Here is a 25,817-nt window from a genome sequence, read left to right as displayed (position 1 = left end):
TTTTTGGGAGGAAAAACCAATGAGTTATATCACTAGAGGAGACACGCCCGCTTTAGAAGCCTGGCCGACGGTGGCGGAGCGCGACGCCATCTTGGTGAGGTCGACGACGCCCACATGACATTGATTTCCATTGATTTTAGTGGTGTCTAAGTAGCTTTTATAAACTGTATATATTTTTAGATTTAAATATATTTATACATAAATATAAATATATTATATTTTATGTATATAATGTATATATAGATACATCATTTGTTGTTGTTAAAGAAGAGAAACAGTCAGCCTTAAAAGCTCAAACTTGAATGAAAATGCATTGTTGCAGGACTTCTTACAAACAAAAAAATTATTAGAAAGAATTTTTTAAATTAATTTCTGAACATTTAGAAGTTTTAGACCTCTTTGACATGCAATTTAAATTATTTAGAAAAACCCAACAATAAGTCAATAATAATAATAATAATAGTAATAATAATAATAATAATAATAATAAGTCAATAGTAAGTCAATACAAACAATAAATAAATAATAAGTCAATAAATAATAATAAAAATAATTATATTATTATTACTATTAACAACAATAATAATGATAATAATAATAATAGTAATAGTAATAATAATAATAATAAATCAATAGTAAGTCAATACAAACAATAAACAAATAATAAGTCAATAAATAATAATACAAATAATTATATTATTATTACTATTAACAACAATAATAATGATAGTAATAGTAATAATAATAATAGTAATAGTAATAGTAATAGTAATAGTAATAATAATAATAATAATAATAATAATAAATCAATAGTAAGTCAATACAAACAATAAACAAATAATAAGTCAATAAATAATAATACAAATAATTATATTATTATTACTATTAACAACAATAATAATGATAGTAATAGTAATAGTAATAGTAATAATAATAATAGTAATAGTAATAGTAATAATAATAATAAATCAATAGTAAGTCGATACAAACAATAAATAAATAATAAGTCAATGAATAATAATACAAATAATTATATTATTATTACTATTAACAACAATAATAATGATAATAATAATAATAATAATAGTAATAGTAATAGTAATAATAATAATAATAATAATAGTAATAGTAATAGTAATTATAATAATAAAAAGAAGTCCAAAAGTGAACAATAGATTTACCCTAAAATAACAATCTGGCCTCTTATCTAAATGTGTTTCCACAAATGTTTTGAACAGTCAGACTGTATTACTAGTTGGTACCACAGTGATCCATCTGGGTTAACTCTTTTGATAGCCAAGATCCACTTTTTCCTGAAGTCTGAGTCCATTGGAAACCTGACTCAGTCACTGAGTCAGAAATGTATAAATCTGTATAAATAGCCTAGTATGCTGTATACAGGTTTAGCATTTAAAATGTACATTTATATTGACAGCAAAATAAATGTACATCATGCAGCATGTTGATAATAGCCCTGCAGCATCATGCATGTCAACATTTGTTCTATTAAGCCTTAAAAGAGCCTTAAAGAAAAAAAATTAAAATACTTAGCTGTGAAATGATATACCTTCCTCCTTCATGGACTCATTTTTCTGATTTTGGCAGTTGAAACCCGCACAATGAACTGGCATTATGCAAAAAATGTGTTCACATGCATGCACTGCAGCAGTAACTTGACCTCACCAAGATGGCGGTGCTCTCCTCCCATGAGGAACCACGTGATGTCTCCTCTAGTGATATACCTCATTGGGAAAAACAATGTGTTGGGCACACAAACTAAGTTGCCACGGCAACGACTCAGACTGGAGTCACCCCGCTTTGTGAACCCGTTTATCCTCAATTTGGTCAGGATTTCACCCATTCGATCCATTTTCCGCCTCTAAAACGGGCCGTGAAATTCCTTCTTTTTGTTTTTCTTGTTTTCGATTTTTTTTAAATAAAGATTGACTAAAAAAAAAGTTCCGGTTGTTCATTGGTCAAAAAACAGTAATGACGCTCTTTACTAGCCAATCGCATTGCACATGTGAACACCGTGGGACTGTGGGAACGGCGTGAAACGGCGTCAAACCATTCCTGCAGGTACTGCTCCTCTGAAGTTACATTTCTGCTGAGATCGTTTGTACATAAGAACCTCATGGAAACCTCAGGCTAGCGTTTCCGGTGTTTTAGGCGGGATTGGTGATGCATCTGAGGTTATGCTAGTTGCCTCCTAGGTCTGGGGGGGGGAGGGGGGGGGAGTTCCATCCTTTCTGTCTTCGAATCTACAAGGTTTCTTTTAGCTAACTGGACATGTTTGCTCTAATTAGAAGAATCACTTTAGACCAACATGTTGAGCAAATGACGTTTTAGCCAAAGTATTAGCCAAGTCTGAGGCTTAACGGTTCCCTGATGAGACAGAGTTACGTTTTGACAAACACATACATTCTTACTTCAACGCCAGGAAGTGTTGCTATATCTTGATTAAAAAATTGTTTCATTGCTGTATGGTACTTCTATTCATCTTTTTAAACCTGCCATATCTATTTAGGAGTTAAGGGATTGCTGGAGCCTGTCATAGCCTTTGACTGTATACAGAACTGGACAGAGCAAGTGAGACTTCTTTATTGTCAAAAAACGAGGTTCACTGTATTTTTTCATTTCACAAATGAAAAGAGGTAAAGGTTTCCTGTGAGTAGTTGTGAATGTGAGTGTGTATGGGTAATGTAGTCTGTGAACTTGAGTGGGTGTGTGTGTGTGTGTGGGGGGGGGGTCACTGGTCCCCAAAATATTGTTTCCCCACTTCAGTACAAAGCCAGATTTCTTCATAGCATCATTTTAGTGAACCATTTTATGATTTACCTTGAATGGTGGGCATGTGTGTGTGTGTTTGGGGGGGGGCATTGTATGGGTTTTATACAAAATATTTGTGTAATCTCTTGTCTCTTGTTTTTTAATTTGATTGTTTTTGTGTAAACCACTTTGAGTAGGATGAGTTGGAAAAGTGCTATACAAATCAAGTTTGATTTGATTTGAAGTTAGATCTAATTGGAAACCATGTCTTTGTCAGCTTTGTTGGCTAGCTCCATCTCCAGACCAGGTTGATGATCACTTTTCAAAACTGATGGATGAATCCATGCTTAGCCCATGTGGGGTCCAGATGACCCCACTCCCAACGTTAACGTGCCTTGGAGGCACTAGACAGTGCGCTGAACCTTTTTCCTTCAATGATTCTTGGTCTTCACTGGTGTCCATGGATTACATGAAATCCTCTCCACCTTTATCCACCGTTGTCATGGTAGGGAGAACATGTCAATGTAAGGCTGGGGTCATCTAGACCCCACAAGATAGCACAAGGGTTAAAAGATAGTTGGGGGTATGATAAAGTGTTTCATGTTTTCGTCTCCAAACGTACTGGACTGGTTTGTAAACAACATCTGCATTGCAATGATGGCACAATGTAAATACTGCGAATTTATCATCTCATACAGTTGTTTAACTCTCTTCTACAGAGGAAGTGAGACCGTGAACTTTTCTCCATATCATTACTGACGAGCAATGTCAACTTAAAGTGTGCTTAAAGGCTAAACCCCCTTTAGCTCATGCATGGCTGTACATCCTTTCCCCTTTGGAGCTGAGTACTTTCTGTTAAGGTGCCGTGTCATGGAGCTCTTCTAGCTAGTCTGGCTGTTGCAGCTCAGGAAAGGTGAGCATTTTGCTGCTCTGGAAGGGTCACTTCATTCCTACTTGTGGCAAAGCTTTGAACTCCTCCCATCTGGACAGCCAGCTGACTTTGTTGTGCTAGAGGAGCCGCAGCAGAGTGATAAAAGAGAAAAACCGCTGCAGAACTGCAGGTCGCTGAACCCTGACCGAGTGCCATAAATAAAATCTATTTGTTATTATTGTTTTTTTTCAGTTCTGTTGGAAACATCCCAATGGCTCGTGGGCTCACAGAGGAAGACCTGGACGCACAGTTCGAACAGTTCTTGAAAGAGGTAAACAATCAAAAATGGATTCCACTTGTTTTCAGCAACATGCAGGTGTGTGTGTTTCTGTGCGATGGACTGGTCACCTTATCTGAGTGCACCCTGCCTTTGCCCATTGGTAGCTTGGATAGGTTCCAGCTTCCCCATGATCCCAACAAGCACAAACCTACAGTTTGAGACCAACTGATGATCTTATTCCTTGTGGTGTAATTCACTGGTTCTTTAAAGCAAGAGCCATTTTTCCGAGATGCTTGTCAAACTGTGCTGTAAAGAAAATCAAGTCATAAACTGTTTCACAATTACTTTCATTTTAATTCCACTTATTTTTAAAGCACCAAGTTAAGAGCCAAACTTGTCCCAGAGCCTTACACAAAGAGAAAAATGATGATATTGTTGTTTGATAGAACTGGGCTTGATGTTTCTATTAATCTCAGCTCTATCAATTACAATATTGAAGATGCAAATCAGTCCAGACCATTCAAATGCGGTGGTCCCTCATTTATTCTGCAAGTTGCGTTCTACAAATAACATTTAATGGCTCAAGTAGTCCAATTAATTTTTTTCTTTTTTTTCTTAGACAAACATAAACATTTTTCCACTTTTCTCTCTTGTTCAAACTTTCAAAGTTCAAACCTTTTGTGGAAAAAAAGTCCAGTATCATAAAACGAAAACAAAGCTCCTCTTTGCAAGTTGAATATATTCTGGTCTGTACAGAAGACAAGGCACAGAGGAAAGTAATTTACAATGGTCTACAGCCAATGGTCTACAGCCACACACACACACAAAATGCAAAACTGCACTAAAAAAATCAGTGAAACTGTGGGTCTGCGAAATGTGAACCACGATAAAGCAAGGGACAATCGTAATCCAGATTCTGTTTTTACAGTCTATATAACTGGTCTGTACAATATAAGAGTTTTAGTGCAATCCCCATGTAATGCCCATGCATGCCTTTGATTGTGTGGCAGCTGTGGTGCAGAGGTGGAGTGGTCGACTCCTGATTGTCAAAGTATCCTAGCGCAAAAGACTGAACCCCACATTGTTCCTGGTGGTTATAGGGTGGTGCCAGTGTTCAGCAGCAGAGCTGCCATCAGTGTGTTTATGGGTAAATGGGACTGTGACTATGAAGCACTTTCGGCCTTCTAAGGAGGGAGTAAAACAACATTTACCTTTTACCTAGTATACACCATTTTCCAATACCATCATATGTCATATACTTTTCAACCTTTTTGGTTGAGCATTTCGTTGGTTTTGTTGGAACATTTGTTTTAAATTAAGTGAATGGGAGAGAAGAGATGTATAAACAGCTGTATAAAAAACAATGATAAGTCTATCCCATCTGAGTTGATTCTCAACTCAGAGAAGTCAGAGAAATGGACTTGATTCTCAACTCAATACTATCGGTATCGGCATGGGAAGGTCATTTTCTTGTAGTAGACAATAATCTACAGAGATTGTGACTGGTTTCACCTCTTCTTGTCAGTCTGTTTCTGATGACTCCATACATCTCGGCCACGATGATGACCAGCGGCAGGCCATCAGTAGTGGGGAATCCAGCCAGAACCAAAATAGTTTGAGGGGGGAAGAAAACAAGATCAGAAGTGGAAGAAGAGGTAAGAGGACGGTGTACATATTAAATGTACGTGAATGAGGTTTTTTACACATGAACGATGGAAAGGTTTAGCTCTGGACATATAAACAGCTATAACCTAGATTTTAAATCACTAAATGCAAGTCTTATATATTATTTAAGGAATATCATATAGAAAATCACTATTTCATCACAGTGATAATTATTTATTCTCTCAGCAAGAACTTGAGATGTAGCAGTGAAAAGGCACTGGCCCTCGAGGATGCAGGAAGCTTAATAAATATCCACACGTTAGTCAGAGAAATGGACTTGGTTCTCTTTCTGGTCCTCGTTTTTGAAGATGGTGAACTCAGAGATAACCATGAAGCTGTTAAGCAACTGAGTTTGCCATTTGTTTGGGACATTTAAAAAATGTAAAAGATTTTATTAAAAATGTGGTCAGTACGTAATTGAATATTAGGTCAAATTTTAAATTTATTCCAACTAATTTGATCATTTCTTCCAGGATCTAATCAGATACATCAGACAAGGAAAGTGCATACATCTCATGTTATGGTGTTTAGTAAGGGAGGTGTGTAGAACTGAACAGAACTGGTCTAAGGATAGAGCCCTGTGGGGTTCCAACAGCTGTAACCTATCAGATAAATGTCATCCAAACTTCACTAAGTACAACTATTTGTTATCAAGATTTAACTTCTGCATTTTGACTGATGCCAGATTTGAAAGCACATTACTTATCTCACTTTACTTTGTATATTTCTTTACTGCTGAGAGCAGAACTGGCTCCGATCTCAGCTGCAAATGTGACCGGTATTGGCTTAGACACTATGGAGGAAGAAGAGGAAAAAAACAGGTTCTTTGCACAACTTGAGGCAGGAGCTTCATCAACTGTTGACTATTCCCAGCTCAACAGACAGTGGGACTCTTCTAGCTTCACCATTACTGCTGACCTCAGGTATGTTAGCCCTCATTCTCTCATTACATCTCTGCAGAACCAAACGAGAAAAGTATTAAATGAATCTGTCAGACAATATATGACATAAGTCATTGAGTCCCCCTGTTTACTCTTCTCTACTCTACTTTACTTTAATTTACTCTACTCTGCTGTATTCCAAAAATACAAGAAATATTGTAGACAATGAGATGAAAATCACTTTAGCAGCTGAATTCAGTGTTTCTTCCAGTAGAGCAGAACAAACACCAGTGAATCACAGAGCCACGGATGTTGTCAGACCATTACAGGGTGAGAGCAAATTACCTTAGGACACTGCAGTGTTCCTTCAGTGAGCGTCTTCTTCAGTTGTTATCTCCTATTTCCACCTGTACAGATTCCCTGCACCCCAGTCAAGACTTTGAAAATAGGAGTGATGTGAAAGAACCACTGGAGGAGGTTTGTAGTTGTCGTATATTCATTAAAATCTTTTAGTCACAAATTGACTTATTTTTTACAAGATATACAAGCTTCATCACCCACAGTTTGTAGTAAGTGTACAGGATTATTAGACCATAAGGCATACTGGACAACAGGAAAACAAAAACATACATGGATCTATTTGTCTGCAAGTGGATGCATCAGAATGGAGCGGAGCAGGGAGCTTCTGGCCCCGCCCATTTAGTTTGCTGCGTCACAAAACACAGCTTTCTCAAATGGCATTTTTCATCTGCTCCTGATTCTTCCCGATTTGAAAAAAGAAATAATCAGAAACACAGTTTTAATCTTAAATTCTTTTATATACAGTAAAGACCAAAAGTTTGGACACACCTTCCCATTCATTTGAATGAGAAGGTGTGTCCAAACTTTTGGTCTGTACCATATGTCCTCCATCATGAGAAAACGGCAACAAGAACATGTTAAAAACTCCAAAAAAAACCAGCTTTCATTGGAGTGGGTCTTTAGTTCTATACACGCAGACCAGTTAGCCTGTCACCTGAATTGAAGACACCTATTTGAAGTAATCACCTGTAGAAAAGACACCTGTCCACAGAATCAGTGCATCACTCAGACTCCAAACTCTCCAAGATGGAAAGACTTTCAGTTGATTTAAGGGAGAAGATTGTGGACCTGCACACGTCCAGAATGGACTACAAAGCCATCAGCAAGAAGCTGGAGGTTAAAGGGACAACTGGTGGTGCCACATGACCATCAGTCCACCTTTAGGTCTGAGGCTCCAAACCAGATCTGACCTGCTGCAGTTTCCACGATCATGAGAACAGAGAGAACTCGTCCTAAAACCACACGGCAAGCGTTAGTTGATGAGCTCAAACCAGCTGGAAATACAGTCACCAAGAAAACTATTCGTAATACTTAACACCGCAACAGTTTAACGTCTTGTAGTGCCCACAAAGTCCCCCTGCTTTAGAAGACACGTCTGCAGGTCCACCTTTGAACACCTTCATGATTTACAGAGGGATTGGGAGAAGGTGCTGTGGGAGAAGGTGCTGTGTTCAAATCAAACCAACAAAGAGCTTTTTAGCATCAACTCAGGCTGTTGAGTTAAAGTTATATGTTAAAGTTAAAGTCCCATAAGTTTTCACACACCTAGGTGTGTGAAAGGAAACTTTAACTGAACACAGCCCAAGGAGAAAATTGGGTGAACAGTCTCCAATAATAATCCTTTCTTTGTTTTGTATTCAAATATCCAACACTTTTATTTATACGGTCATCTGTTTTTTGTTTTACGGGTTTACGTGTTATAAATAGCAGCAATAAAAAACCTATTTAAAAATATGGACACTTCGTTGTATGTGTGACTTTCAGGAGGAGAAGGAGGATCTTTTTGAGGTGAAGGAGTTGAGGGCCCAGCTGGCACTGAAAGAGGAGGAACTACAGAGGATGAGGAAGGAAGCTGAGGAGCTGACTTCAGTCAGGCAAAAGAATTATGTCCTCCAGAGCAAGGTACACAAACATAGTCATCTGCAAAATAATGGAGGAGATAAAACTGCATCCAAAGGATCAATGCTGTTGTCATAATGGAGGTAAATTTAAAATGAAGGAATAATTGATAAAAACAGACAATTTTCAAAATACCTAAAACTGAGTTTTGTCATTTGATCTCATTTTTCTTTAGTGAGTTATTGTTTACCAAGCTAACCGTAACCACATCACTAACCCTAACAACACAAGAGCACAGGTTATTAATGAAAATTTTATTTCTAAAAATTTAAACATCCAAAATTCAATTTAAACAAACTGTATAAGACTGACTCCTTAAAAGAAGTCCACTTCAAGCAAATTTCCTTGAACATGATCAGCCGGCAAGCAATTATCCACTCAATTGCGCTCACACTAACCAGGAGCTAATGTTCACATCGCCCACTTAAACATGGGCTTGGAGTAATGAGAACATTGCAGCAGAACATAAACAAGCTCAGAAAAAAACAAAAAGAAAAGGTGCGGGAGGATTAGACCATTAAAGGGAGCAGCCGAAAGGCAGAGAAGAAATGTGGTCGGAGAAAAAAAGGCGGCTGGATGTCTGTTGGCTGGGTGTAGGGTGTAGGCACATGTTGGCACATGTGGCTACAGCGCTCTGTCCCCGTGTTCTGAGTCCACGATTACTGTCCCAGGTCCATTACTAACCACAGCCTAAAGTTTAGTAATGACACAAAAGTATTGGGCCTTATTTAAAATGCTGATGAAAAGGCATACAAGGGAGAGGTTTTAAACCAACAACCCCTCCCTGAAACATGCAAAAATAAACCGTAATGACACATCTTTTACAACCTTGAATAAATACATCTTATCCCTTCATTGTTTTGGCAACATCAATGAAACAAGCAGATTAAAGCCATGATGTTCTCAGACCAACAGGGTTTGGCTAAGTTGGGCCCAAATCCTGAGTGGAAGGTTCTACTGTCCCAAAACAACCCCTTCTCAGCCTCATTTGTTTATTCAATATTTGTTATAATTGTTTGTACTCCGTAGCTGCAAAGTGCTAAGAACGCTAGTCAGAAGAAGAGCTGGAAAGACGAAGGCGCAAATCCAGCCGACAAAATTCAGCAGGCGGAAAAAGACTTCAAAGAGCAAGAGATGCTTATAAAAGGTTTTCAGCAGGTTTGTTTCTTTCATTGTGTCTCTGAGCTGCACTGTTACCTGTTGCATCTGTTTGGGTTTCATTTTTATGATGTTTTAGCATTAAAGATTTAATATGAAAAAATGTTTTCAAACCAGATACATTCCAAATATTTGCACTGGAAAGAGAGATTTATAAACTTTCTACAATAATTCTTACCACTAAGAGGTGCTGCTGAAAGAGGGGTGCCAGGAAATCCATCATCTTGGAAATCTTTCTGAGTAAATCAAATGAAAAAGACAGATTTAGAGTCTGACAATCTTTTCTTTTATTGGTTTCAGAGCACTTAAACATGGACTTTTTATTGATATTTAACGCTTAGCATTTCCAAATAATGGTGTCGCTGTTGCCCTGCTGTGTTTTTGCTAAGTAGCTCTTTACGACTTCCTCTCTGCAGTCTTTCCAGTTCTCAAACTCTTTTAATACCTTTAAGGAAAACTTTTTAGAAAATCCATGCAGTTCATCTGCCCCTCTTTGTTTATGAAATGTCAAATTTCTTTCTTCAGGTCGACATTTTTCCTGTTCCCTAATGTTCCTTGTCTCGTGTTTTTTCAGGAAAATGAGAAGCTGTATTTCCAACTGAAGACTCTTCAAGCCACGAGCAAAGCCAATGAAGAGGCTATGTTTGAAGCAAACCAGAGGCTGCAGAACCAGCTGGCTTTAACACGGTAAGCTCATTGTTTGTGAGCTGCTCACACATTCTGTCTTCAGTTTTTTATCTGCTTAAACTGATGGTCAAAGTGCTTTTACCTTTACCAGAGACCAGCTAAAGAAAACCTCTTGGCCTGTGGGAAGTGTGTTACCAGGGACGTCCTCTGGAGACTTGTTGGCTCAAATCGGAGCGCTGCAGGTACGCCCTCCTATTTCCTGTTTCATGCTGAAGCTGCAGCCTGTTTCAGTTCCCATAGACGTGTTTCTTCGTGCAGAAGAGTGAGGCCAAACTATCGGAGGATTTGCACCGTCTGAAGCAGGAAAAGCTGGCTCTAGAGGTGGACCTACAGCTGATGAAGAAGGAAAGAGACGTGGCTAAAGCACAGATTGTCTCCACCAAAGGTTAGATGGATTAAAGAGACTATCTTAAACCTACAGAGCAGCTTGGTTCACAAAGTTCACATATGGGGTAAACTGTCTGTTTTTTCTGCAAACATTTATTCAAGACTACTGGTTACTGCTGCAGTCGCATCATCTGTGACTGAAGGATGGGGGTTCTCTTGCCCCCCTCCAGAAAATTAGGAAACTATGGAGATGGGCTGAGTTCAGACTCAAACCCTGGAGTCCAACTTTTTTTTTTCTTGACTTCTGCTACATTTGCATTGAATTACATTTTCTTGAAATCCAAGCCGTTTTAGAATAAGACCCCAGGTTTTCTATCTTAGTTACATTTTGACCACAATTATTTTACACATTGTCCCTAAAAAATGCCAAACCCCACAGTTCCTGAGACACTGGTGTCAGACACTCAACATGCACTTGTGCTAAATGTGACAGGAGATAAGGTTTTTGACATGCATGTTCTAGAAGACGAACCCAACGAGGAGGTGGTAGCTCTAAGGAAGAGGCTGCAGTCATTTGCTGAGAATCAGAGAACATGGGAAAGAACTGCTGACAGACTGAAGACTGCCTCCACAGAGATAGACCAGCTCAAGGAACGGGTAAGGAGACTTTCTGACATTTCCACACTAGTTCCTATGTCTTTGGAGCTGCCCCTAAATCTTAGTCCACCTGACCTACACAGGGTTTAATGCTTTTATCAGAATGACACTTTAGCCAAGGACAATGCAAAACCCAAGACATGCAGATAAACAGACCCCTTATCAGTCATTCATGTCAAATTTTCCACGTCTTTCTGTTTTCATCAGGTGAAGCAACTGGAGCAAACTTTGAGAAGCAAGAATCCAAAATTTGTGCCTGCTGCGATTCATGCTAGGGTCTCATCTGCTCATCATCAACCAGCAGATTCCACTAGGAAGTCCATGTCCAGCTGTGTCAACGCCTTGCTGGAGCGACGGGTTCAGCATTTGGAGGCGGAGCTAGAGGGTCAGAATGAAGAGGCCAAGCAAAGCCTGTGTGCCTTGCAACAACAGTTCCATCTGATTAAGGTGTGCTAGATAGCGTATGAGGAAATGTTATTCACATTTATGTTTTTTGTCCATGCGTATGTTCATTAATCCATTCAACCATCAATTCATACATCTTTTTTCTTTGAACTCATTTGTTGGAGACAGCACTTAAGCAAAGATGCCCAGATTTCCCTTCCCCAGCCACTTCCTCCAGCTCCTCTGGGGGGACCCCTAAGCCGAGAGACATAATCTCTTCAGCGTGTCCTGGGTCTTCACCAGGGCCTTCGCTCAGTGGGACATGTCCAGTTGGCCAGATGTCCTAGCAAACTCAGCTGTCTCCTCTGGATGTGGAGGAGCAGCTGCTCTACTCGGTGCTCTCTCCGGGTGACCGAGTTTCTCACCTTATCTCTGACGCTACTTTCACAGCGGCCTCGGAAACACGCGTTCAAGTGACCACAAGCGAAGTCCATTTTTGGGTTCTGTTTACCAAACACGCAGTTGTAGAACGCGCATTGAAATTTAAACCAGTTGAACTTTGACCATTTAGGGACTCAGTCTTAGTAGTGACGCATGGACGGCGTTTTTTTTAATTCAGTTTAATTAAGTTTCAACCATTTGAAAATGTATCATGAAGGGGAAATTAATAATTGCGATTTGTATCCGGCCAGATTCATGTGAAGTTTTTCATAAATCAGAACAGAGGTGTGAAAGAAAAGAGCTGAAATATGATTGACCAAATTTGCACTGCTTTTTACATTTGACATTTCAAACCAGTTACCATTGGTAAATGGGCTAGTATAAGGTAGCGACAGTCCGATGTGAACATTAGAGCTGGGTTAATAAAACTCGATTAATCGATATGAATCGAAAGCTTTATTAATCAATAATCGATCCATTATTAATCAATAATCGATCCATTAAAGTATAGATAGATCTTTTATGCCTTCGTTTTCCAAAGACCTAACGCTACTCGTGAGATTTGGTGAGATCAAGCTTTTAAACAATCATGGTGTACAACTGTAAACCTGCTAGACAGTTTACAAAATACAATCGGAAGGTTATGGAACATTACCAGTGTACTCTGATTCATCTACAGTGTAATTTTAACAATAGCAGCGGTAAACCAAAGTCTACTAGCTTGATGCTAAAGTATAATGGAATTTCCCATAGGAAAACATACATTGCTGACTAAATTAACAGCTTTATATACTCACAGCCATGAATTTTCTAAACTCTTTTAAGGAAATAAAAAAAAAAAACATTTGCGCCAGTCTCGTGCTCCGAACTTCCCTCACTCGTGAACAGGAACCCAATTCCCCCCACAGGAAGTGCAGTGCACTCCACCCACTCAGAGAGCAAACTACCTTTCTCCGGTCAGGAACTATGACCTCAGACTTAGCGGTGCTGAGCCTCATCCCAGCTGCTGGAGGTCTTGACTCGATGAAGCCAACAGGACATTATTATCTGCAAAGAGCAGAGAAGAGATCCTGTGTTCCCATTTAGTTTGTTTGCATTACAGGGTCGTCTTGAGCAGCAAATTTCCGAACTGGAGCAGCAGCTGGAACAGAAACCGCAGGAAAAATCAGGAGATCCTCGAATGGCAGATTGCAGGGCACTAGAAGAAGAGCTGAACCGTGTCAAGGAAAGCCACCAGGAGAAAGAAAAAAGTCTCCTGCAGGAAATAGAAACTCTGCAGCAGCAACTAAAAACCAAGGTTGGTATATGAATCATATCAAAGCTTTTTCCCCTGCACAGGATTGTCTGACGAGAACACTGAGACGTATTTTATCCTTACGAACTGCAGTGAGAGCTCACATGAGCTCCCCATCTGTGGTACTTCAGCTTCCCAGGGATGTCCCCTTCACACTCGCTGTAGACGTTTCAGTTAAATGGCTCTGAAGTAATAAAGTCCATTTCCCTGGTTGCAATGCAGGCCAAACAGTTGACTACAGCGTGCTAGCCAACCTAGCTGACTTGAATAGTTCCACGGTTAACTGCTGTAACATCACTGGTACCTTTGGTCTGCTTACTATCCTCTCACTTTCTAGTTAGTGCATCTTGTCAAGAATTTCCTCATGGACAGAGAGCTTCACTTTCTGTTTGTATGAAACAACCCCATTACTTTACACCCCAGTCATTTAATGAACCCAATTACTTTTCAATCCAATTACTCTACAACCCAATTACTCAAATGACTTTATACCCAATTACTTAGCTCTGAACAAATCTAGACCCTGAGATCCTCATTATCATCTCAACGAATCGTCTACTGAATTTCTACCTGGACCAACTCTCCCACTCACCGCCAGTTTATTGTCCTCCCAAACTTAAAAAAGACATTTTTGAAGCACTTTACTGCCTACAATACAATAGTACTTTATTGATCCAGACGAAAATTATTTGATCAACCAAAAATGTTCTTTTTAGAGATTTTATTACTCATGTGGACAATGTTAACAGGCCACTGACCGAAAGCTAAGGATTGACAACATTAGCATGGTGAAATTTAGATAGACAACCTCCTTCCCTCAGTTAGAGCAATGAAGACGGGTCATGGTTGGGTCTTTCAAGATGACAATAACCCGAGGCACACAGCCAGGAGAACCAAGGCATGGCTCCGTAAGAAGCATATCCAGGTTCTGCAGGAAACTACAGGAAACATTTGACCTGTGGAATCGCAAACACAGGCTACTGTACCAAATATTAACAATAATTTTAACAGGGTTTCAAATACTTTTTGGCAGCAGTAGCATACAAATAGATGTTTTAAAAATCCTGCAGTGTGATTTCCAGATGTTTTTTTTTAAATAATGTATCTCAGTGGACATGCAGATGAGATGAAAATGTCAAACTCCTCAATGATTTCTAAGTGGGAAAACAAAAAAATTCACTGGGGGTTCAAATACTTATTTGTTTCACTGAATTTTTAAGGCCAGCTGCAACCTTGCTCCACCATACCTCTCTGACCTGTCATTCGAATCACCATACCTACTCACCCCCCCCAGAACTTTTCTTCAATTTATTTGTTCTTATTATTCTATGAAATGATTTGAACCACCCCCCTATGATTTTGCCAACAAACCTGCTCTGCCTTGCTCACACTAATGTGCAGTTTGTGGAATAGTCTGACAACTTTTCACCCAGAGAAAGTACAGAATAAATTTGCTTCCACCAGGCTCAGCCAGGTCCAGGCCGGCACCAGCGTCAAGCTGAGGCAGCGTTCGGATTCCGGATTGAGAGGCTGAACCAGGAGCTGGCCGCCAAGACACGAAGCATTCAAGAGCTAAACCGCACGGTGAAGAAATTACAAAGGGAAAGGAGGAACATGTTGTCTGTGCCAGAGAGCCGTTCTACAGAGACCAAACAGCAGTGTAGCTGCCACCAAACACACCACTCTGCTCCAGCAGAGGACCATTCTGCTGAAGTCGAAGCCTTTCTACCTGCTCAGAGCGAGAAGACCTACCAGCCTGCTGCTTTCACAGGTGGGTCAGATTCCCTGTTTTGTCGCTTGTCACATAAGACATTTACAAACTCCTGACGTCAAGCAATCACTACACATCAGTTTGGGTTCCAGTTTGTGTTTAAGCATTTGTCTTAATAGTGAAAAACTTCCTTTGCGGCTGCAGAAAGCTGAAGATATGTACCACTATGAACTGACTGGGGCTTCTTGTGGTAGGGAGTCACATCAATGAGGTGCTCCAGGAGAACAAGGATTTAAAGCAGTGCATTGAGCTCCTCCAACTGCACAGTGAGCACGAGAAGGCGGCGCTCAAAGCTGATGCTGTGCAAGCAAAAGAGGAGCTGGTCAGGTATGTGCAGATGAAGGACAGCTTAACAAAGGCTTTCTGCCAGCCTGTAAGTAATGTGATGTGGCTGTTAGACTGGAGGAGCATTTCAGGGAGCAGCTGGCATCCATGAAGACGGAACACCTAAGGGAGCTGGACCATATGAGGGCCTCTCATGCCCTGGAGCACTCTTCCTCCAAAGTTACTGAACTGACCAACAAGCTGAGCACTCATCAGGTAAGGGCTGGCAACCAAGCAGAGGTGAGCTGCTGCAGCACCTGGGCTGATCAGGTCTTTTACTTTGAAATCCTTTTCATAGACGGACATGAAACATTTACAAGCTCGGCTGAAGGAACTTCAGGAGACTAAAGAGGCACTGGCTCTTTCTAGATCCAGAGAAGATGCTTTGCAGATGCAGGTCAGTGTTTGTTTTCACGACAGAATCATTTGGTAGTTTCAGTACCACTATCAAGCATAAGACTTGTCCTCAGACCAAAGCTTTACACGTGTGAAGTTGTCATGATTTTAGCTATTAAAGTTAAAGTTAAAGTGTATCTGAGGGCTGCAAAACTATGGTGGTGCACTGTTTGTTGACAGGGTGAAGACCATGGTTGAAATCCAGACCTGTTTCTTTTTTTTTTTTTTTTTAACTTGTCCTGTCCAACAGCTGGGCAAACAGATGAGAGCTGAGGGCCTCTTGTGTTGGACATATTTTATTTTAACAAGAGGGGTTATTCATCTTCAGACAAACCAAAGGTATGTCTGAATAAACCCCTTTTGTAATTGAGGCCAAACTTTATTAATTTCAATCATGTTTGAAAATCTTTGGTGTTGGACCGGACGGAAAAAGAAAGAGGGGAAGAAGAGAGAGGGACGTTAGAGAGAGGGGGGGGTAGGAGGGTGATAATAGGAGGGGAAGGGGGGTAAGACCATGAAGCAGCATAGAGAAGACAGGTTTACTGGTTGTTTATCGTTACGGTACGGTTCAAATGTAGTACAAAAAGGGCGGGGCCTGTTCACACACACTCAAATATTATCAACACACCTGCTAGCCGCAAAAATGTCCACATGTCAACATGCACACAAGACAGATAGTGTTCACAAACGCATACCTATGCCTTTAAACCAACTAGTGTGAAATCTTTCATTCATTCAATCATGCAAACTATTAGTGCAAAGGTGAGCTAACACCTGTGCTCAGGTGAGTGTATATGTTCTTCTAAAATGGATGGTGGAATGTGAAAAGAAGGAGGAGGAGCGCCCAGCCACCCCCACACCCATACCCCCGCCGCAGCAGCAGCGGCAGCCGGAATTCCCCCAACGCCACACGGGAACAGGCAGGGAACAACCGCCCCCCGGGCGACCAAGACCGCCACCCAGGCCAGGGCCAGCAGGACCGCCGCGAGGCCCCCAGAGCCAGAGAGCAGGGAGGCGCAGAGGGAAAGAGAGCGCCGCCCCAGCCCAGCCAGGAAAGCAGCCCCCCGCCGCGCCGGAAGAGCCCAACGCAGGGCCCCACCGGAGAGGGACGCCCACAGCCCCAGACGAGCACCCCACCACCACCCAGGAGTTCCGGGCATCCCCCCGCCCCGACCCCAGGTACGAGCCAGGACCCCCCAAGGGAGACCCGCTCCGCACTCCAGGCAGCCACCCACCCGGCCCACGGTTGGTCCAGGTAGGAGCAAGGCAGGGGCCCGCCGCCCCCGCCCAGGAGGGGGGAACCCCGGGGAAAAAAGGGCGGCCCACAAGGGATGTTATAAATATGGCCCGACCAGGCTCGGCCATGTTGGAAGTTTGGCGGGGCCCAGCGCCCAGGGGCAAGGACCAGGACCCACCCCCCAGGGACACGAACACCCCCGGCTCAGGTGTAATATGAACCCCCCCACCGTGCGGAGAGAGCACCGCCGGGCCCAGGGAGCCGTCACCCAAGGGACACGGCCGCCATCGCCAAGGGGCCCGCACCCCCCACCAGGGAAGGGGTAGGGGACAGATGGACCCAGGTCCCACCTTCCTTGTAAAATGTGTGTGTGTGTATGGGTGTTTGAGAGGGTGTTTGTGTGCATGTGTGTGTGTTTATGTTTGAATGTATATATTGAAGGGGGAGGGGTGTGTGTACTAAGGGGGGTGCAGTTAAAATTGGCGAGTAGGGCACTAAGGGGACATCTCCTGATTACTCACAGTGATGTCCCCTCACCCTCCACACCAAGGGGCCCTAAATGTCTAAGGTGCGGTTAAAATTGGCGGGTAGGGTGCCAGGAGGACATCTGCTGCTTGCTTGCAGTGATGTCCAAGCACCCCCCCTACCAAGGACCCTACATGTCTAAGGTGCAAATAAAACCGAAAGAGGGGGGGCCCACTCCATACGGCAACCATAGGAGGGGGGCCACTCCCAAGTAGCCCCCCCCCCAAGGCGCATCGCAGGCTAGACCCCCACCCCCTCACCCTAATATGAGGTTATATAAGGAAGGGGGTAAGTTGGGGACAGCTGGTAGACTGTCCCCCGGTGGTCAAACAGCCGTCCCCCAGCCCACCCCCAGCAAAGGGGCCAGGGCCACCCAGCCCAGGGGCCCACCCCCGGAGGCGCCGACACCCCAGGCCCGGCACCACCCACCCCACACAGAGAGAGAGTAGCCAGAAAGCGTCGCCCCCCCCGGAGCAAGCCCAGGCCCCCACCCCCAGACGCCGGGCCTAGAAGAGCTCTGGTCAGGCCTCGACGGGACCGAGGAGGCCAACCGGCCGAGGCAACCACTGATTGCCTCAGCGGAGACCCCGACCCGCTAGCCCCCCCGACCCGTACTAATAATGGGCCCCCCCTCCCCCCCAGAACGCCCCCCCACAGGACAGGGCCAACAAGCCCCCCACCCCACCCCAGACCCCGCAGCCGAAGCGGGTGACACCCAGAGCGACCGGGGGCCCCGAGAGGGTTGTCCCGTCCCGTCCCAGAGCCAGGGAAGGGCCGATCCCAGCCCCAGGTGCAGATGGGCAGCCCATCCGGCGCCGCTGGGCCCCCCCCACCCGAGCAGGGCCCCCCGCCAACCCCCCCCAGCACAGGCAAAGGGACCACCCCCCCAAGCCAAGCCAGACCACCACCCCACCCCCCCACCACGCACCCCCGCACCCAAGCCCAGAGGACCACGCAGCGCCCCAGCCCGCCCCACCCAGGCACCGGACCCGACCCCCCGACCAACAGACCTGTTTCTGTGTGTGGCTTTAGCAATCAGCTTTTTTCCCACAGTCCAAAATCATGCTTTTATTGGTTGATTGATGACTCTAAATCAGTGGTCCCCAACCCCCGGGCCGCGGACCGGTACTGGTCTGTGGGTCACTTGGTACCGGGCCGCAGAGAATAAATAAATAACTTGCATTACTTCCGTCTTATTTATTTTGGAACCTGAAAGATATTTTATTTTGAAAAATTGCCCAATTCTCTGCTACATCCGTCTATGTCACTCTAGACGCAAGCCAAGGCGCTCTTCTCGGTCACGTGATAGGATACTGCTAAAATAAAACCAAGGAGCTAGCAAAATGATTAAAAAACAAACGTCTTTGGAAAGTTTCTTTGCCAAGGGAAAAACGCCCAGCCAGGAGACACAAGAGGAGCCTTCGACTTCCGGGGGGGAAAAAAAAGCCACATTTAATAGACAGCACTTCTTTTTTGCACCATGAGTGTGGGAGAGGACGATGACACCTGTGCGATGTACAATGTCATGCGTGTCAAAATAAAAGCTCATAGTTTGTTTTGTCACATCTCTGTTCCCCCTTTGTAGTGTTGCTATATTACCCATCAGCCTACATTTGAAAGACCGGTCCGTGAAAACTTTATGTGACGTCATACCGGTCCGTAGTGTTAAAAAGGTTGGGGACCACTGGTCTAAATGACTCCTTGTGGGTGGGTGTGTGGTTGTCTGTATGTTTGGGGTCCTGAGCTAGACCTGACATTTGCTCCATCCTCACTGTGGTAACTGGGACAGGTTCCAGATCCCTGTAATGAAGAGTCCTTCAAAACTGCAGGTCATGGCACACCAACCTGTGCACAGCCTGGATTGATTAAAAGAAAGCCTATGACTCAATGCCACACATGTGGATCCCTGAATGCTTGGAGCTGTACAACATCAACTGGACTCTAAAGCCTCGTTTCCACTGAGCGGTACGATGATGATATCCAGTATCGCTTCTTGCCAAATAACTTTTGGATGAAATAATGGACAAATGTCATCATCCAGTCAGCGATGTTCCGTAGTACCCACCTTTTCCGGTTTCTCACTATGTTTCATTTTTTAACGTTGCGTTTTGATCTCTGGAAATTACTTTTGCTTTCCAAAATGTTTTTGTTTTTCTTCATTTGGGTTTCTAAAATTGTATTTTGTTTTCTAAAATGTAACGCTGTTTTTTTAATATTTGCTTAGTTTTTTTAAATGTTTGGATCTTTAAAATGTTTTTGCGTCGAGTGATTTGGACTTCAGGGCCACCGTATATTAGCATTCCATTTTGGAGCATGTTAGAAGTAGTGATGTTTGCAGGTAATTATGTTAAAAATAAGGGGTCCTTTTTTTAGGCCAAGTTTTAAACCTCCAATCACCAAAACTGGGTTGTTCTGCACAGAAATGAGAGAACCAAGATGAGCTCATTCCTACAATTTGTCCATTTTTGTTTTCAGGTGGCCAGGTTGCTCCAGGAGTTAAAGAAAGCCAAAGAAGCTGAGGGACCAGGAGCAAAACTCCTGAGTAACCTGGAGAAGAAGATTCTTCAAGTAGAGCTCAGACATCAGCTCAGAGAGGAGGAGCTGCAGCAGGTACCTCGGATCGGGAAATACTGTCTGCTCTGGTGCTGGGTCCAGCTGCAGAGTCCTTATGGTCTGTAATTGCTGCTGGTATGTTTAGTTGTTGCCAGTATTGTGTTCTGTCCGCTGTTTTGTTTTACCCCTGCAGTTCTGGAGGTTGCAGCGTCATTGTTATCACAGGCAACCTTCTTTATTTACCATCTGTTCAGCCTTCCTAAGTGACACTGCTGAGGAGAAAACTGCTGCACTAGGATAACCAGTGATGACAGTCGGGCCTCAGGAGCTGTTTTGTTTTATCGTTGCAGTTCACTAGAGGGGCGGGGCAAACATCTGCTGATCTGCGGACAGAAGACAAGCGCTGGAAATCTCTGGTTCTGAACAAGAACAAAGAACTGGAGACTTTTCGCCTTGAGCTGGACACCATCCTTGACATCCTGAGACATCTTCAGAGGCAGGGAATGACTCCAACGCTTTCAAATCCAAATGGATCCGCCTCATAAAGATTAGATGTAGTAATGCTGAGAAGTCCATACAGGCTGGAACATTAGTTCTATTGTGGACAGAAATGCTATGCATATGCTTAAACTTCCTACAACTTTCCAGTGTCTCTATGTGCTGCTCCCTAGCTCCAGAAAATGCAGAGCTTTTGTCAAGAAGAACATCCTTTGTAAACTGAAGCTAAATCACAGGTGACTCACTGTGATGACTCTGAAGGAAGCAAATGAGTGAAAACCTGAACATTTCTTTGGTGACACAAAGCTTTTCAATAAATCGCTGTTTATTTATCTAGAAATTGAGTCGCATTAAGAAGGAATGGTTTTTTTGTTGATGACTTGTCCTTTGAGGCAATATGCCATTATACACTATTATTTACAATCCGGTCCTTCTACCGTTAGTTGTTCATGGAAACTTTAGCAGAATTATCTTCTGTTGCAGTGGATGACCTGCAGAATCCAAGATGGTGGCAAAAAGCTGGACCAGTTCAGCATAGTTTTTTTCGAGGTTTAATTTTGGGGTAGACCTCCGATTCAATTCAATTTTAATAAAATTTTATTTATAAAGCTCAGTATCACAACACAGTTGTCTCAATGGGCTTCTCACCGGTGACTGTACAACACATAAAAAGCAGATTCCAGGAAAAAAACAACAACAGCTGAACCGTTAACCGCTGAATTTTGAAGCAGCTGGAGACGGCGGAACAGAGACTGGTCAATGCCACTGTCCAAAGAGTTACAGTAGTCCAATCTGGAGAATATCATAGCATGGATCACTTGAAGATATTGCTTAACTTTGCTGATTCGCCTCAAGTGATAAAAACTAGACTGTCCTACTGCACTGACCTGTTTGTCAAATCTAAATGCCTGTCATGCCTGTGTCCTTCACATTGACAGACTGCTCCAGTTGGAATAAAAAAAACACTGATCGTCTGTGTCGAAAGCAGCAGTGCCACAATGTGATGTGACAAGAGTGGCCTGATTTACAAAGGAGGCAGATGACTTTTAAGTCAGCTCCAAGTTTTAATTTGCTAGTCTCACACCTTGGCCACAAAGCTCACACATGCTCTCCCTTCACACTGAGCTCCTTCTCTTTTATGGGCTCCAGTTAATTGGCTGGCCAAGCCCAGGAAGGAAGCCACATTTAAATAACATTTCAAATAATTACAACAAAACATAGAAATATCTTGTAAATAATACAGTTACAATCCTGCAAACAAAGACATACATAAATAAACAAACAACTGAAATCATTACAACAAAAAGGTATATACAAAGAAATCCAAATTCTTCCCACTTACTGTGCCTAGCTATTAAACAGGAAGCCAAGGCCTTGGCCACCATTTTGTTCCTTGTGCACCAGGAAGAGAAGGTGAGAAACATTACAAAAATCAAACAAGTCTCAAACATTTGGTGATTATGCATTATGTCTCTAAAAGTTATGAGCTATGCCAGACCGGTGACAAGTAGATAAACTCTCTGTCTCAAGCAGTGAGATCTAAAAGAATCAACGGCTAAAAGCAGGTCATTGCACGCCCTGAGGAGAGCAGTTTCAGTGCTGTGACAGGATTTAAAACCAGACCGAAACTTCTCAAGAATCTGACTGTCTAGATGGTCCTGTAATTAAAAATAAACCTCCTTCTCTAAAATTTTACAAATAAAAGATAACTTGGAATCCGCCTAGAGTTTGAAAGAATGTTAGGGTCCAAGTTAGGCTTTTTCAAAAAGGGTTGCACAACAGCGGGTTTTTAAAGCAGCTGGCAACCCCCCAGACAAGAGAAGAGGTAATGAGACCAACTATCCAGGGCCTATGGCATCGAAGACCTCCTTCAGGAGTCTGGGAGGAATACAGTCACCTGCACAGGAGGAAGGCCTCAGGTGCTGAACTATCAGGCTCAAAATGATCTAAAACACCAGGTGGTGACGTTAACCCTTGTGCTATCCTAGGCACTTTAACGTTGGGAGTTGGGTCATTTAGACCCACTAGACAGTGCTCTGAACCTTTTTTCTTCAATGATTTGTGATCTTCACTGGTGTCCATGGATTACATGAAATCTTTCCACCTTTATCCACCTTTGTCATGGTAGGGAGAACACGTCAAAGTAAGGGTGGGGTCATCTAAGATAGCACAAGGGTTTTAAAACAGAGGGCTCATGGATGCAAGGAGAGGGTAAAAACCTGATGGCACTGACTATGTCGACATAAAATGTTAAAAACTGTTCACAGAGTAAAACAGAAGGAGTCAGGCAGGAGAAATCACAAGGACTAAATGAAGACTTTATAGAGTTAAAAAGGATTTTAGGCTTGCTGATGTTCTCAGACACATTTGACATGAACTGGGTCTTGGAACTTTTCACAGCAGTCTGATACTTGGTGAAGTAGTTTTTAAAAATCTCTAATGATACGTGAAGCCTGTCTATGCGTGACAGAGTTTAAATCTATCAAATGTTGTGGAATTCTGTTGTGTAATAATGTGAAACAGTGACTTTGAAGGTTTTTAGTCTTGGAAAAAAATGTTATCTTTAGGAGGTTTGTTCAATAACATTTAATTTATACTCTGATGGTTATTGACTTGAAAATGATCAGAGAAAAACATGGGTAAATCAGAGAAAAATTTAGTTTGCATAATAAATTGGGACATGCTGTAATTGCAGGTTGTAAGAGCCAAAATGAAGTTTTCTCCCACATTTCTTTATTCTATACATTTGCACGTTCACCTTTTTTTATTTGGTAATTGTGGGCAGCTGGGTATACTGTGTAACATGTACTTACTGAAGTATCTGCAGTTTACTGAGCTTTCGATAAACCTACGAAATGCAGAAATGGCGGATGTGGTCGGTCGGGGGGTGGTTGTTCCCTGCCTGCTGCCGTGTGGCGTTGGGGGGTTCCGGCTGCCGCTGCTTCTGCGGCGGGGGTCTGGGTGTGGGGTGGCTTGGCACTCTCCCTTCTTCTTTCCACATTCCACCATCCATTTTAGAAGAACATAAACACTCACCTGAGCACAGGTGCATGATTGATTGCATGATTGAATGAATGAAATATTTCACACTAGTTGGTTTAAAGGCATGAGTATGCGTGTGTGAACACTATTTGTTTTGTGTACATGTTGACATGTGGACATTTTTGCAGTTAGCAGGTGTGTTGACAACATTTGAGTGTGTGTGTGGACAGGCCCCGCCCTTTTTGTACTACATTTGAATCTTACCGTAATGATAAACAACCAGTAAACTTGCTGCTCTATGCTGCTTCATGGTCTTATCCCCCCCCTCCTATTATCACCCTCGTACCCCCCCCCCCCCCACCTCTAACATCCCTCTCTCTTCTTCCCCTCTTTCTTTTTCCGTCCGGTCCAACACCAAAGATTTTCAAACATGATTGAAATTAATAAAGTTTGGCCTCAATTACAAAAGGTTTATTCAGACATATCTCTGGTTTGTCAGAATCTTTATAACCCCTCTTGTTAAAGTAAAATATGTCCAACACAGGAGGCCTTCAGCTCTCATCTGCCTGCCCAGCTGTTGGACAGGACAAGTTAAAAATAAATAAATAAATAAATAATAACCTACGAAATGCAAAACAAGACAAAAAAGTAGATAAAAACAAAACTAAACAGGATAAATAAAGTTTCTGACATTTTGAACATGCTACAGAATATGAACCTTTTTTTCCCCATAGTTTTACTATTTTTGTAACTTGGTTCATCCGTGACAAGGACACTGACTTTGAACAAATAAAATTAAAAATCACAAATAAATAGATAAAAAAAGAATAAAGAATACATTTTTTTCTAATCTGTGATTATCAAATATGTAATTTGTAAAAATTATGTTTTGAATCACCCTTTTTAAACATGTCTATGAAGACCTTCATTCATCCAGGTTGGTTCCATTGTAGTAGGTTTAGGGGCTGTCATCTAGACTTGGTTTTTAAAGTTAGAAGACGTTTTACCTCCTATCCAAGAGGCTTTGTCAATTCTGAAAAAGCTGGTCGAAGAGCTGGTATATATGTGCTCATGGGGGAGGAGTCAGACCTGAAACTGGATGGTATTGTCAACTCCCTTTTTAAAAAAATCTTTCCAATAAATAATTGTCACCACATTTTTGTCACTTGATCTTCATATGTTATGATGATTTTTGAAATACAGTACATCTTTTTACATGATCATTTTGTACTTCAGCTATTCATGTGATTTATGGATACCTTGGGTTTTTAAAAAAATGACCTAAATCTGTATTGGTACGCTATAAATGACTGATCAGAAGTAAAGAACTGGATAATGATCAGTTAGTGAAGAAAAATGAAAAGTCGAGAAAAAGCAGAGCAGGGGTGGAATTATATCAATTCACTTCCTCCCTTTCGGGCAATCAACTGAACTGCTTTTGACAACCTCAATAGTTTAGTGGTGTCGTGAAGTATATGCAAAAGGGCAATTATGTTTAAAATGTTTGATAGTAAAATTTGTACTATTTACTAGTGTATTGGAACATATGTGTAATTTACAATCAGGTTTTATGACTATCCTATATTTGATATATCTTTGTATAGGTTCAAAGTTTTGTTTTTGTATAATTTCTGCTTTGACTGCTTGAAATACCAATCCAGTAACAAATGTTAACTTTATGCAAATAAGGAATAAAAATTGCACTATGTCCAGTTTTTTAACTTTATAGCAAAAGCACAGAGTCAAAGTATCTGATTTTTTAGTGAGGAGATTGTAAAAAATAACTGTGTCCCATTGGAGTAGATTCTGAAAGTTTTCTGTATGTCTTCATAGTTTTACTTTCTGAATCTGGATAAGCTGTATGATGTGAGTCATTTTACATGAAGAGATTATGTTAGTACTGCACCAAATTTTGAATCCTGTCTTTATATATTATGACCTTAATAATCGAGTCATAAACTAAACCTATCATGTCTGTGACACAGATACATTGTGGTTTCTCAACTTTAATTGCAGCTCAACTTGTAGTTTTAATGAGCAGATGAGGTTAGAGCCCATTCTGTTTGGAGTTCTTTGCTTTCGTAGTTCTTATAAAACAATCGAACCAAAATCACAGAAAAGATTTGAACGAACATTA

The 25,817-nt window shown here is 41.9% G+C and overlaps 1 protein-coding gene across 3 annotated transcripts; it reads left to right on the top strand.

Moving 5' to 3' along the window:
- Positions 1 to 1,801: 1,801 nt before the first annotated feature.
- On the top strand, positions 1,802 to 21,052 carry cep162 (centrosomal protein 162). Of its 3 annotated transcripts, none has more exons than XM_023964359.1 (20): positions 1,802 to 2,079; positions 3,893 to 3,971; positions 5,446 to 5,575; positions 6,331 to 6,508; positions 6,738 to 6,796; positions 6,882 to 6,943; positions 8,312 to 8,449; positions 9,476 to 9,604; positions 10,179 to 10,291; positions 10,383 to 10,473; positions 10,550 to 10,676; positions 11,145 to 11,275; positions 11,483 to 11,722; positions 13,203 to 13,397; positions 14,859 to 15,165; positions 15,360 to 15,492; positions 15,564 to 15,705; positions 15,788 to 15,886; positions 20,123 to 20,257; positions 20,551 to 21,052. In XM_023964359.1, exons 2-20 carry the CDS (start codon positions 3,912 to 3,914, stop codon positions 20,743 to 20,745), a joined length of 2,664 nt encoding a protein of 887 aa, XP_023820127.1. In that variant the 5' UTR covers positions 1,802 to 2,079; positions 3,893 to 3,911; the 3' UTR covers positions 20,746 to 21,052. The 3 variants fall into 3 exon arrangements, with proteins under 3 accessions (XP_023820127.1, XP_023820126.1, XP_023820125.1); XM_023964358.1 differs by having other exon boundaries at positions 1,803 to 2,079; positions 6,741 to 6,796; positions 11,142 to 11,275; XM_023964357.1 differs by having other exon boundaries at positions 1,803 to 2,079; positions 11,142 to 11,275.
- The last annotated feature ends 4,765 nt before the right edge of the window (positions 21,053 to 25,817 follow it).

This window comes from Oryzias latipes, chromosome 16 (genome assembly GCF_002234675.1).
Source record: "Oryzias latipes chromosome 16, ASM223467v1".
Lineage (NCBI taxonomy): Eukaryota > Metazoa > Chordata > Actinopteri > Beloniformes > Adrianichthyidae > Oryzias > Oryzias latipes.
The sequence above is the reverse complement of the archived record's forward strand: the minus strand, read 5'-3'. Positions and strand labels throughout refer to the sequence as shown.